The sequence below is a fragment of the Pelophylax lessonae genome (assembly GCF_965119305.1).
Source record: "Pelophylax lessonae genome assembly, chromosome: 1".
Taxonomy (NCBI): domain Eukaryota; kingdom Metazoa; phylum Chordata; class Amphibia; order Anura; family Ranidae; genus Pelophylax; species Pelophylax lessonae.
This window is the reverse complement of record NC_138768.1, coordinates 693,446,198-693,461,778: the sequence shown is the minus strand read 5'-3', so window position 1 is coordinate 693,461,778 and position 15,581 is coordinate 693,446,198. Positions and strand designations below refer to the sequence as shown.

The 15,581-nt window shown below is 42.7% G+C and overlaps 1 protein-coding gene across 1 annotated transcript in view; it reads left to right on the top strand.

Moving 5' to 3' along the window:
- LOC309545028 (putative ATP-dependent RNA helicase DDX60) overlaps positions 1-15,581 on the top strand; it is a 496,323-nt gene that overhangs the window by 56,070 nt on the left and 424,672 nt on the right. The window contains exon 5 of the mRNA XM_082244135.1: positions 6,421-6,759. Coding sequence (XP_082100261.1) covers positions 6,421-6,759 — 339 coding nt within the window. The remainder of the gene's footprint in view (positions 1-6,420; positions 6,760-15,581) is intronic.

Genomic DNA, 15,581 nt, shown 5'->3' with positions numbered 1-15,581 from the left:
ACGTAGCACAATGGTCTTTTGTATCCTTCCATTGTTGTTATGGGCGTGTGTGTATTAAAGGTTGTTTGGTTAAACTTATGTTTTTGCCCTCTTTATTTACAGGCCTGCCCGAACAGCGGTTTTGGCACGGTACAATCGTACTTTGTTAATTGTTATTTCACTCTCTTGTATTGGTTCCCTCGCCACAAATGGGCAGGTGAAGCCTGCAGTTGTGGGAGGGGAGGAGTCAACCTATTTAAGGTCAGACCGCCCTCCTGGCTGGGCTGACGTCACAGGGGTACCCCACCCACCACTCCCCCTTTTTACTAAATTCCATCTTGGTGGGCCCTCTTTATTTACAGGCCTGCCAGAACAGCGGTTTTGGCACGCTACAACTGTACTTTAATTGTTATTTCACTCTCTTGTATTGGTTCCCTGACCACAAGTGCATTTTATACACCTCTTTCCCTTGCTAACCACTCATACAGGAAAAACATAAATAAATAGTACATTATAAAAAGTATTTTTTAGTGGCATACAATATAATACAGTGTCCATAACACATACAGGTGCATCTCATAAAATTAGAATATCATCAAAAAGTTAATTTCTGTAATTCAATTCAAAAAGTGAAACCTATATATTTTATACAGATGCGTTACACACTGAGTGATATATTTAAAGCATTTCTTTCTTTTCATTTTGATGATTATGGCTTACAGCCAGGGCCAGCCTTAGGTGTTCAGGCGTCCCCCCATCCTCACCCCTTGCCCCCATAAACATGGCTGTATCTATTGAAAAATTATTTAAGAGTATAATTGCTGCTAATTGACTGCAAGTGGGTGCAGCAGCAAGATAAAAACAGGGAAAAAATCAGCGCAAAAAAGTATTTACCCTAAAATTATATATAAATATATCATAAATCTGTTTCTGTTGTAAAAAGTGCACAGTGCTAAATTATTAATTAAATCTACATGGCTATTACAGTATACATATCATATACCACTACTAAATAAATAACAATTAAATATTCATAATCTCTACAATGTGTAAAAAATGAATCAACATAACATGATTCCATAAAAAAAAATTTTTTTTCACTTTCCGCTTGCTAAAAATTTCCTGTAAAACAATTGGATAATTTGACATTTTTTTTTTTTATTCACTTACCTTGTTTTTAAAGAAAATCTACTTTGACCTGTTGTCCCTTGTTTTGTTCTAGTGCTGCCCTGTGTGGCATGGTGTTGTATTTGTCTGTTTTGTTTTGTTGGAAAACTTTAATAAACACAAATTTTCAAAAAAAAAAGAAAATCTACTTACCTTACTTTCTCTTCCTCCCTCTGCGGACACCGCCGCCACCGTCACTTCCTGCTTGCGTTGACTCCTGGGAGCTGAACGTCATCGCTCCCAGGAATCAATGCGCCGGCACCGGCCCCTCTCGTCAGTTCCTTACATCAGAGACCCCCCCACAGAGCCCCCCTTTTACATCAGAGACCCCCACAGAGCCCCTTCCTATATCCGAGACCCTCACATAGCCCCCTTACATCAGAGACCATTACAGAGCCCCCCTTACATCAGAGACCCCCACAGAGCCCCCCGCACAGAGCCCCCTTACATCAGAGACTTCCGCACAGAGCCCCTTCTTACATCAGAGACCCCCCCACAGAGTCCTCACTTACAGAAATGCCCTTACATCATAGAGCCCCCCCTTACATCAGAGACCCCCCCCCACACACACAGAGCCCTCCTTACATCATAGAGCCCCCTTTACATTGGAGACCCCCTTACACCAGAGAGCCCCACACAGAGCCCCCCTTACATCATAGACCCCCTTACATCATAGAGCCCCCCTTACATTTGAGACCCCCTTACATCAGAGATCCCCACACAGAGCCCCCCTTACATCAGAGACCCCCCACACACAGAGCCCCCCTTACATCATAGAGCCCCCACACAGAGCCCCCTTACATCAGAGACCCCCACACAGAGCCCCCCTTACATCAGAGACCCTCCACAGAGACCATTACAATATATCTTCTATACGAAAAAGTGCTGAGTACTTCAATTTCATAAAAAACTCAGTGAATAAATAATCCGTTAACAAAGTATAAATATATAGATGGAACTTCAAAAACAATTAAAGGTGCTTTGTGCTTTCTGAAATAAATAAATAAAGTGCACTGTTCAAGGTGTCCATTCATAAAAATCCAAAAGTCAGGTGCAATTCCCTTCAATAGCTTCAAAGAATAGTAAACGTGCTCTCATGCAAAAAATAAGGGTGTTGTGACTTGCTGCCTCCACCAGGTGTCACATCTAGGTGTTCTATATTCTCACCTCAATAAGGTGTATATTGCGCCTGTATATAAAGCTTAGCCTCCGGGTAACATGTAGGCTTTTGCTAATTCCAATCTCCTGTTTCGACCTCCGGGTATTTTCCTGTCCTGTCCTTTCAGCTTTTGGGGTGTTAAGCTTTCTGGCGTCCTTAACTCCTTATCGTAACCTCGGGCTCAGTTAAAATAGAGGGCAATCATGGTGCAGTATATCAAATCAGGTTTATTGTTAAAAACATAGTTGCACTTACAATTTGTAGATCATTCATTCGCAAATATTATATGAATGCAGCGTGGGGAGCGATATCGCTCCGATCTCCAACGTCACTTCCGGTAGTCTGGCGGCTCCGCTAGCCGCCAGACTACCGGAAGTGACGTTGGAGATCGGAGCGATATCGCTCCCCACGCTGCATTCATATAATATTTGCGAATGAATGATCTACAAATTGTAAGTGCAACTATGTTTTTAACAATAAACCTGATTTGATATACTGCACCATGATTGCCCTCTATTTTAACTGAGCCCGAGGTTACGATAAGGAGTTAAGGACGCCAGAAAGCTTAACACCCCAAAAGCTGAAAGGACAGGACAGGAAAATACCCGGAGGTCGAAACAGGAGATTGGAATTAGCAAAAGCCTACATGTTACCCGGAGGCTAAGCTTTATATACAGGCGCAATATACACCTTATTGAGGTGAGAATATAGAACACCTAGATGTGACACCTGGTGGAGGCAGCAAGTCACAACACCCTTATTTTTTGCATGAGAGCACGTTTACTATTCTTTGAAGCTATTGAAGGGAATTGCACCTGACTTTTGGATTTTTATGAATGGACACCTTGAACAGTGCACTTTATTTATTTATTTCAGAAAGCACAAAGCACCTTTAATTGTTTTTGAAGTTCCATCTATATATTTATACTTTGTTAACGGATTATTTATTCACTGAGTTTTTTATGAAATTGAAGTACTCAGCACTTTTTCATATAGAAGATATATTGTAATGGTTTATTTACATTTTAATTTATTTGATCACCACGGCATAATTTAACGATAACACAATTTTATCATAGGAACACGTCTTTATTTTATATATTCACAATTTTAAGCCATGTTTTAAGCCACACCCTTATAAGTTACATTTCCACTTCTGAAGCGCACCACCCACCCAAATTGCACACATTGTATTGACTGGTTCCTGGTACCAGTATTGTGGTGCAGCAGCAGGAAGGGAAACATATACGACCTCGGATAGCGCAGGAACCACTCATACATATAAGATCCTCCACAGAGACCCCCTTACATCATAGAGCCCCCCTTACATCAGAGACTCCCCCACAGAGACCCCTTACATCAGAGACCCCCCACACAGAGCCCCCCTTACATTAGAGACCCCCCCCACACACACACAGAACCCCCTTACTTCATAGAGCCCCCCTTACATTGGAGACTCCCTTACATCAGAGACCCCCTTACATCATAGAGCCCCCCTTATATCAGAGACCCCCCCCACACACACAGAGCCCCCTTACATCATAGAGCCCCACTTACATCAGAGACCGCTTACATCAGAGACCCCCCACACAGAGCCACCCTTACATCAGGGACCCCCACACACACACAGAGCCCCCCTTACATCAGAGACCCCCGCACAGAGCTCCCTTACATCAGAGACCCCCCACAGAGCCCCCTCTTACATCAGAGACCCCTACAGAGCCTCCTCTTACATCAGAGACCCCCACAGAGCCCCCTTTACATCAGAGACCCCCCACAGAGCCTCCTCTTACATCAGAGACCCCTCACAGAGCCCCCTCTTACATCATAGACCCCCCACAGAGATCCCCCACAGAGCCCCTCTTACATCAGAGATCCCCCACAGAGACCCCCACACAGAGCCCCCCTTACATCAGAGACCCCCCACAGAGCTCCCCTTACATCATAGAGCCCCCCTTACATTGGAGACCCTCCCACAGTGACCCCTTACATCAGAGATCACCCACACAGAGCCCCCTTACATCAGAGAATCCCCCACACACAGAGCCCCCTTTACATCATAGAGCCCCCACACAGAGCCCCCTTACATCAGAGACCCCCCACACAGAGCCCCCCCCTTACATCAGAGACCCTCCACAGAGACCCCCTTACATCATAGAGCCCACTTACATCACAGACTCCCCACACAGAGCCCCCCTTACATCAGAGACCCCCCCACACACACACGCACAGAGTCCCCCTTACATCATAGAGCCCCCCTTACATTGGAGACCCCCTTACATCAGAGACCCCCACACAGAGCCCCCCTTACATCAGAGAGCCCCCCTTACATCAGAGACCCCCTTACATCCTAGAGCCCCCCTTACATCAGACACTCCCACACACACACAGAGCCCCCTTACATCATACAGCCCCACTTACATCAGAGGCCCCACTTACATCAGAGACCCCCCACACAGAGCCCCCCTTATATCAGAGACCCCCCCACACACAGAGCTCCCCTTACATCATAGAGCCCCCCTTACATTGGAGACCCCCTTACATCAGAGACTGCCACACAGAGCCCCCCTTACATCAGAGACCCCCCACACAGAGACCCTCTTACATCATAGAGCCCCCCTTATATCAGAGACCCCCCACACACAGAGCCCCCTTACATCATAGAGCCCCCACTTACATCAGAGACCCCTTACATAAGAGATACCCACACAGAGCCCCCCTTACATCAGAGACCCCCCACACAGAGACCCCCTTACATCATAGAGCCCCCCTTATATCAGAGACCCCCCCCACACACAGAGCCCCCTTACATCATAGAGCCCCACTTACATCAGGAACACCCACCACAGAGACCCCTTACATCAGAGACCCCCCTCACAGAGCCCCCTTACATCAGGGACTCCCCCCCCACACACAGAGCCCTCCTTACATCATAGAGCCCCCCTTACATCGGAGCCCCCCCACAGAGACCCCTTACATCAGAGGCCCCCACATAGAGCCCCCCTTACATCAGAGACCCCCCACACAGAGCCCCCCTTACATCAGAGACCCCCTTACATCATAGAGCCCCCTTTACATCAGAGACCCCCCCCACACACACAGAGCCCCCTTACATCAAAGAGCCCCACTTACATCAGAGACCCCCCCACAGAGACCCCTTACATCAGAGACCCCCCACACAGAGCCCCCCTTACATCAGAGACCCCCCCCACACACACACAGAGCCCCCCACACACACAGAACCCCCCTTACATTCTTTTTATATATTAAAGGCAGGATAGAGAGCTTACTTACCCCAGTATATGGAGGCTCAGGCACAGCTTTTCGTTTCTTCTTCTGACTTTAAACTTCCCGCCTACACATCCCGGGGAGTAGACCAGGAGGAGAATGGGTGGGAGGAGGAGGAGCTGATGATCTCTCTCCTCTGGCATCCCTGCAGAGAGGAGGAAGGGATCTGGCAGTGGCGGCGGCTCTGAGGCTGAACTGTGTGAGACATACACAGCTCAGCCCTGCAGCCGTAGGGAAGGAGACACAGGCACAGCCGCACAGCGGGAGGTAAGGGGTGGCCGCGGCCTGTGTGAACCCTGTCCAGGCCGCAGTCGCCGCTTACCTCCCGCTGTGTGGCCTGATCATCAGGATTAACTGCGAGCTGTGATGGCCGCACAGCGCCCATGTTGCCCATGGCGCCCTGTGCGGCCACACAGCTCGCACACCCCAAAGGCCGGCACCGCTTACAGCTAGTGAAAACCCAAAATTCAGTATCTCAGAAAACTAGAATATTACATAAGAAAATAAAAAAAGGATTTTTAATACAGAAATGTTGGCTTACCAATTTGGATTTCCAAATGAAATGCAAAATTTTCCACAGTCCGTGATCAGCCACACTCCATTCCTAGGACATTAGGGGCTCTGGACAATCCATTCATTTATACCTGTGCTCAGCAGTAGAAATACAATTTACTCTATATTATGGTTTCTAATACAAACATAAACTCATTTGTTAGGACATCATATGCATGACCTCTCCTCATGGGCTGAATTGATCAATATGCACATTTTAATGGAGGCTATATTTACTCTGCTCTCAAACTCACACTGCTGTATTTTATCCCCAGGATTTTAAACACTTATATCGTCCATATCCTCTTTTGAGATGCTGGCGCACACAACTCAAACTGCACCTTCAGAAAAATACAAACATTGATGTTCACACATTTTCAAGCTTTCTGTGTGAAGAATGGAAAACATTTCTCAAAAAACAGGCTCCATACTTCTTCATGGTTTCTGATGAAGGACTGGACAAACGTCAAACTGTGTATTTAAATTTGTTAATACTTTACGCTCTTGGAAATCAGATCGATGTTGTGCTCACTCATGCACAGGAATCTGATCACATCAGAGTATATGGATACTACATCAATTCAAGTATTCTAATTAAGCAATTCATACAAAAGGTAAGTTAAGTATTTTTTCATGTATTAGAAACTATTATGTTTCAAAATAAGATACAATATCAAGAACCCATCAGTCACATTTCTTTCAGCTACCATTTGTCAAAGCTAGGCTTATTTAAGTATTTTAAAGTAATTTTTTTTTTTGGGGCGGGGGCAGGGAAGGGTTGGTTTATTTGGCATTTATGTAGCTTTGGGGATATTTGTGTTCACTTACCATTCTATAGACGCAACAGGAAGTAAAAAGAAAACACTTTTGAGTGAGGGAAATCCCCTTGAGGACAGTTGTCACCGGCAAGGTTGCCAACCTTCCAAAACTGTTTTTTTTGACAAAACTTACAGAATGAACCAACAAAGCATATTTTGTATTGTGAAACCTAAAGATTGACAAACGCTCCTATTAAAAGCTAGAATCAATAATATTTTAACAGTATAAATAACATGTAAAAGTTAACAATACCCATTTAATTAATCTACCTAGCTTTATGGATACAAACTGAAACAGGGAGTGTGACAAAAAAGTGAGAATGATTAAACTCTCAATATCAGAACTTGGAAAAGAAGGATACCAAAAAATGAAACAAAAAGAGTACAGCTCATGCATGGAAATACAGGTGTAACGAAAAAAAACCCTACCCCGTGAAAATTCCCTACCCTCGTCACTTCCTGTGCACGTACGTCATTGAACAGCTTAGCAGCTTCCCACTGCGCATGCTCACAGCTGCGGCGGGTAGGGTATTTTCATGGGGTACAAACAAAGATAAAATTCCCAGTTCAATTTGCCAACCAGTCTGCTTACCAACCAAATTGGCCTGTCTAACAGTTTGCGTCAATACGGGGGTTTAGTTAGCACACATTTGCAAACGCATGTGAAAGCTGCAGGGCCACGTCAAGGCTCCCTGTTACCTGCAGTCCTAACTCTAATGAATTTTAAAGAGTCTCCACAGTGGGAGCACATGCAAGCTAATGGATAGATAGGGGGCAGGTGAGCCTGGAGGTGGCCCATCCCTCCTGAAAGGTAATTGGGGGCATAATGGAAGCCCAGCTGATAGTATTACAGCAAAGGCACCATTTCAATATTTTCATGGGGTAGTATTTTTTAACGTTACACCGCGTCATATATCAGCTGTTGCCGCCCGTCCCACTGCGCATGGGCAGCCACTACATTAAATCATCTCTGAGTCTGCTCCAACCCTGGGATTTCCCTGCGGGCGTCCGTCCTTCATCAGCAGGTGGGGCGTCCCACATGATCTCTGCTCCGTGATTTATATTTTCATAGACCCGCCACCGCTTTTACATTTTGGAGCCGAGATCAGGGAAGTGTGACGGGTTGGAGCGGAGATGATTTAATGTTGGAGCGGAGAAGATTTAATGTACGCATGGCAACAGCTGATGCGGTGTAACGTTAAAAAATACTACCCCGTGAAAATTCCCTACCCTCCGCAGCTGTGAGCATGCGTACTGGGAAGCTGCTCAGCTGTTGAATGACGTACGTGCACAGGAAGTGACGAGGGTAGGGAATTTTCACGGGTAGGGTTTTTTCACGAAACACAGGCCTTATCTAAATTTCGGTAAATATTGGTTGTGTTTTTATTGGGTGTGGTTAAATAGAGTCGGGTCCTACTTCTAGTGTACACTGTGCTTAGTCCAAAGTCTTTGTGCCAACAAAATATTCTTTAGCTACTGTACTATTTCTGTGAGCCAAATAAACCTAATAGACCATTTTAATAAAAAATAAAACAAAATATAGGCGAAGCTAACACTTTTGGTCCAGTTTGCTTAATGAGTTGAGAATCTTTTCACAATAAATTGTGTGAATATTCATGTCAATTATACAATCATGTGCATGTGCAGATGGAAAAAGTAAATAGGAATTTGTTTTTCACATGACTGGATAACTGAAGTAAATGTATTGTGTAAAGTGGCAACAGCTGATGCGGTGTAACGTTAAAAAATACTACCCCGTGAAAATTCCCTACCCTCCGCAGCTGTGAGCATGCGTACTGGGAAGCTGCTCAGCTGTTGAATGACGTACGTGCACAGGAAGTGACGAGGGTAGGGAATTTTCACGGGTAGGGTTTTTTCACGAAACACAGGCCTTATCTAAATTTCGGTAAATATTGGTTGTGTTTTTATTGGGTGTGGTTAAATAGAGTCGGGTCCTACTTCTAGTGTACACTGTGCTTAGTCCAAAGTCTTTGTGCCAACAAAATATTCTTTAGCTACTGTACTATTTCTGTGAGCCAAATAAACCTAATAGACCATTTTAATAAAAAATAAAACAAAATATAGGCGAAGCTAACACTTTTGGTCCAGTTTGCTTAATGAGTTGAGAATCTTTTCACAATAAATTGTGTGAATATTCATGTCAATTATACAATCATGTGCATGTGCAGATGGAAAAAGTAAATAGGAATTTGTTTTTCACATGACTGGATAACTGAAGTAAATGTATTGTGTAAAGTTGCAAACTACACAACAATGAGCAACTGTTGAGAAAATAAACACTTTAGTCAGGACTGTGTAACACACAACATAATATATAGCGTGTAGGGGTCAAGTCACTGAAACATTCTACATTATACGTATAGAGGGTAGCAGGCAGAACTTTGTAATGTACGACATACTGTAGTGTACATTGTGTGCAAAAGTAAGGAGTATGTTTGATAGAGCATTATTTAAAGAAAAAGTGCCCCTGCAGTGCTGGTAATAGGGAAGAATAAAGTGTCCTGTTGTCAGTGTGGATGGCTGGTGCAACACTGGTGCTAGTGGTTCCAGGGAGGAAATAAAATTGCTTTATATCCATAGTTAGCCGGCGGGAATAACCTGGTGTCAGCAAAAAGAAAAAAAAAAAACAAATCTCTGGAGTCAGTGATTAGTGTTCATTGGAGGAAGAATACCCTTATAAATATCAGTGGTCAGTGGAAAGAAGACTGACTTGACGAATATGAGCAAATCATTTTTTTTTCTTTTATACAAACTGTATAATCCGCAAATCCCCCTGTTACATTGGTGGTCAGTATGGGGGCATTTCATCAATGTAGCAGGAGCATTTACAATGAACACCGATGTAAAAGGGAATTTACAATGACTATTAATGTTAGATTGTAAGCTCCTTGAGGGCATGGACTGATGTGAATGTGCAATGTATATGTAAAGCGCTGCGTAAATTGACAGCGCTATATAAGAACCTGAAATAAAATAATAAAAATAAGGGGGGGTATCAACGTTGACCACAAATGTAACGTGTGCATTTACACTGACCAGCCTGTGTAAGCATGGCTTTACACTGGCCATAATGTAAGGAGGGATTTACACCGACTTCCAATGCAATGGGAACATTTACACTGACCACCAATGTAATTGGGATATTAACTCTTACCACCAATGTAACAGGTATATTTACCCTGACCACCAATGTAATGAGGGAATTTACTCTGATCCCCAAAGTAACAGGGGCATATGCACTGATCACCAATGTAATGGGGCATTTAACTTGACCACCATTATAATGGAAAATTTTCATTGTGCACAAAAGTAATGGCGGAATTTACCCTGACCACCAATGTAATGGGGGCATTTATTCTGATAACCAGTCAGTAACCACCAATGCCCCTAATAAAATTGTGGCCAGTGTAAATGACCCCAACACATTGGTGGTTAGTAAAGAATCCAATATTACATTGTTTTGGGCTAGAAAAAAGATCTGCAGCGGTTAGCTGAGCAAACAAGAGGACGTAGAACACACAGAGAACTTGCATTCTGTTTTTCTCTATAAGCTCATCTAGCTGCTGAAGTTCTTTTACAAAAGCATTGCTGGTGCCACTAGAAATACAATAATATTAGCTAATAAAGGTATATTTCCATTTAGGTCCTGACCTCATATTATACTATTACTATGAGTGTGCTTTAGGCTCTCTGCACCTATGCTCCATTCCATCTCACTAATACCATTATCAAATTTCTGGATGATACTACAGCAGTTGGTCTTATTAGGCATACCTCCCAACTTTTACACTTCAGAATGAGGCACACTTGAGGGAGGAAGCAACCTGCGGAAAAAGTGGGTGTGACCAAAATGGGCAGTAGGAGGGGCTTAATGGGTGTGGTTAAACAAAATCCAGGTTTCCTTGTACTTATAAAATATGCTTTGATTGTTGTGCCACAAGCAAGAGTCACATGGATACATATAAACCCCAGCACAATCATTTAAAAAAAAAAAAAAAAGAATAAATAGCTTCCATTACAAATGGTTTTGCATAAATTATGGAAGTGTGCATTACACAAAGTGTGGAAGGATTCAGGAATGAGTTACGTACAGAGTTCAGGAATACATTACGTACAGAGTGCAGAGTTTAGGAATGCGTTACCTACAGAGTGCAGGTGTTCAGGAATGCGTTACGTACAGAGTGCAGGGTTCTGGAGTGCATTATGCACAGTGTACAGGGTTCAGGAGAATGCTAGATACAGAGTGCAGGGTTCTGGAGTGCGTTATGTACAGGAAGGTGAGTTCAGGAGTGTATCATGTACTGGGTTCTGGAGTGCGTTATATACAGGAAGGTGGGTTCTGGAGTGCGTTATGTACTGGATTCTGAAGTGTGTTATGTACTGGGTTCTGGAGTGCGTTATGTATAGGAAGGTGGGTTCTGGAGTGCGTTATGTACAGGAAAGTGGGTTCTGTAGTGCATTATGTACTGGGTTCTGGAGTTCGTTATATATAGGAAGGTTGGTTCTGGAGTGCATTATGTACAGGAAGGTGGGTTCTGGAGTGCTGTATGTAGGTGGGTTCTGGAGTGTGTTCTGTACTGGGCTCTGGAGTGCATTGTGTACAGGAAGGTAGGTTCTGGAGTGTGTTATGTGCTGTTTCTGGAGTGCATTATGTACAGGAAGGTGGGTTCTGGGGTGCATTATGTACAGGGTTCTGGAGTGCATTATGTACAGAAAGGTGGGTTCTGGAGTGCATTATGTACTGAGAGGTGGGTTCTGTAGTGCGTTATGTACTGGGTTCTGGAGTGCATTATGTACAAGAAGGTGGGTTCTGGAGTGTGTTATGTACTGGGTTCTGGAGTGCATTGTGTATAGGAAGGTTGGTTCTGGAAGGGGGTTTCTGGAGTGCGTTATGTACTGGATTCTGGAATGTGTTATGTACAGGAAGGTGGGTTCTGGAGTGCATTACCTCCTGGATTCTGAAGTGCGTTATGTACAGGAAGGTGGGTTCTGGAGTGCGTTATGTACAGGTAAAGTCAGTAATCACCAATGCCCCTAATAAAATTGTGGCCAGTGTAAATGACCCCAGGATATTGGTGGTCAGTGAAGAATCCAATTACATTGGTGTTGTTATCAGGCTAGAAAAAAGATCTACAGTGGTTAGCTGAGCACACAGGAGGACACAACACACAGAGAACTTGCATTCTGCTTTTTCCTTATAAGCTCATCTAGCTGCTGAAGCTCTTAAACAAAAGCATTGTTAGTGCCACAAGAAATACAAAATTATTAGCTAATAAAGGGATATTTCCATTTAGGTCCATTTCATTAACAAAATTGGCAAATTTGTGGATACTACAGCAGTTGGTCTTATTATATTAGGGGGGAAGATAAGGTGGCTTAAAGAGAATGTGGTGGACTGGTGCTCAAGCAACGGTTGATGCTAAATATTGGGAAAACGAAAAAGGCTTACTGCATTTCCTGAGAATACTCAGGAAGGGTAGTCTAGAGGAGGAACTTTCTGCTCTTGTATTGAGATCATACTGAAATATTGCATTTTTGTGTGGTATGTCTGTTGCTCAATGATGAACAGGAGAGTTCTTCAAAAAAATCATTACTTGTCATAGAGCAAAATGTAAAATATCCTTTTCACCTGGGCCATTATCTTTTTGAATTTTTGCCCTCCAGTATGATAGTCACTTCAGGAATATTAAAGTATGGATAAACAGATTTAGAGACAGTTTCTTTTCTAGAATTGCACTAAATGCTAATTAACAGTGCGTATTCCTCTTTTTGTTTGTTTTCTAGCAAAAAAATATTTGGGCTTGGTGTAATAGGTTGAGGCTATGATGATGGTAAATTGTGTTATAGCCTACTGTTATACATTATAATAAATATTTTATCACTTTAATGGGTATTCACTCATTTTTATCTGGGGGGTTTGGGTTGAGGGTTTTTTTGTGGATTGTTATAGTGTGTGTTTTTAGCATTGCTTTTTTTAGGAGTGGCATTGAAATTATTTTTGTTCTATACAATAGAGCTTGTCTGTCTATTCTATTATATGCTATTCTAATCTATTCTATTTATTATGGACATAACAAGTAGGAATAAATCCACATTATGTCACAGGGCTCTTATTAAGGAGGATTGTAAAAAAAAAAAAAAAAAAAAAACTAAAAAACACTGCTAGCTCCACTGCCTGCCATTTATTAATAAACCTAAAATGCTGGTGCAGTGCAGGGTTATATACTGCAGTGGCAAGAGAAGTGCAGATAGTGTTATTTGCTTTCTGTGTTTTTATTCTCGGTGCCTGCAAGTTGAGGCTGGCCCAGAAAGTGGGTACACAAGCACTTTTATCAAGGGATCAGGACCATGCTGGCTGGTATTGTTTACCTTATTTTGCGCTCCTTAAATTCTTACAATAAAGAACATTAAGAAAAGTAGGATTGCTTTAAGGACATATTACTGCTGGGTATTCTACTGGGCACCAAGTATAAAAGAACAAAAGTAAATACTGGGTGGCTAAATACTAACATAAAAGACATATTATCGAGAAAAAAAATAAATACAGTATAAGGCCAAAGGGTCATCATTGCAATTCCAAGACTACAAAGAATGCAATCAGAGCTAGACATGTACAGAACGGAAAAATTAGTTTAGATATAGATAGAATAGTTATGTTACTAATTTTGTTTCTTAGATTTGTTTTGGAATTTGTTTAGTTTCATTTAGTTAAATTTTGTTTCCTTTATCAATTTTCTAATGAATTCCAAATTTTTGGAATGATTTTAACTCGGATCGGTTGAAAAATGATCAACGGATTTGAATTGTGTAAAGAATAACTGGTTGTTAGGGAGCGGGTCGGGAAGCCGGCCGCTGCGTCCTTAACAACTGATGACTAATCAGCTGTAAGTGGGCTTCCCTGCTGAAAAGTGAAATGTTAACAAAAGAATGCTGGCAATAGAAAATTCTGAAGAAAAGCAGCGCTGGGTCATGCCCCCTATCCATACCAGGACGCATCAACATGGGGACAGGGTGCTTTGGGGTGGGGGCTGCCCCAAAGCACCCTCCCACATTGAGGGCATGTGGCCTGGTATAGTTTGGGGGGGGGGGGCGGCACTCGCTTGTTTTTAAGGACAGTTTATTGACTGGAATAGTACCAGATGATTGACAAAAGTAAATGTGGTACCAATATTCAAAAAAAGGACTTGTTTATCTGGAAACAGCTGACCAGTCAGCATAACAATAAAAGCATATAAACATTTGGAAGCAATGATAGTAGACCATATCTAACAATTCGCTGATGAAAAAGTATCATTAATTATAATTATATAATATATATAATGGATTTATGAAAAATGGTCTTGTCAGACCCACCTTTTAACATTCTATGACAAGGTAAGCTGTAATTCAGATAGAGGAAGGCCTGTGAAAGTAGTATATCTAGATTTTGCTAAGGCATTTGAAACAGTACCCTATACGTATGGCATTTGATGCAGTACCCTATACGCATTTAATTAACAAATTAGGGTTGTTTTGCACTGATGAGTTCGTATGCACCTGGATAGAAAACTGTTTGCAGGCATATGTCCAGAGGGTAGTAATTGATGGCAAATTTTCTGAATGGGCTGGAGTTGTGAACGGGCTGCCACAAGGCTCTGTCATGAGGCCAGTTTTGTTTAACTTGTTTATAAAGTATGTAGAGCTTGGAATGAATAGTTCAATCTCACTATTTGCTGATAATACAAAAATAAGCAGGGCAAAAACTTCACCCCAGGATATAGTCCCTTCACAAAAAGACCTAGATAAAATAGAGGGCTGGGCAGTTAAATGTCAGATGAGGTTTAATATAGAAAATATTGTAAAAGTAATGTACTTGGGAGCTAAAAATATACATGCAATGCCCATGCTATGAGGAGAAACTCTGGGGAAATTGAGGATGGAGAAGCGATCAGCCAGGAAGTGGTGGGGAAGATGAAAACAAAACACTGCACAGGGATCACAGAGAGGAGTCCGGAGGAGAGCCGGCCGACTCACACAGAGAGGGGATCTCCTGCTGTGACAAAGGAGGTGGGACCTTGTTTAATAGTGGCCAGCTTTTTAGCTCCAAGCTGGGTCACAGTGGGAGACCCCTGTCTCTGTTATCCGGCTGACTCTCCTCCCAATTCCTTCCAGTGATCCCTGTTCAGTGAAAGGCTGCATTGATGGGCACTGATAGGCTGCACTGATGGGCACTGATGAGGCTGCACTGATGGGCACTGATGAGACTGCATTGATGGGCATTTATAAGAATGCACTGATGGGCACTGATAAGGCTGCATTGATGGGCACTGATGAGGCTGCACTGATGGGCACTGACGAGGCTGCATTGATGACCCAAAGATCAGATACGAATTTATAGTTGTTTAACTATTGTTGTGAACGCATTATGAATGCATCATAGCCCACACAATTTTTCCAGTTACCCACGGGCCTATCTGGATAAAAATTGTCTTGGGCTATGCGATTTTAATAATCCATGTTAATGGTTACCTCTTGAAGAGGATAAGCTCTATGTGTATTCTCTGTTCTCAATTTTTAATTTTCTGCAACTAATAAAAAAGGATATATTTTACTATACA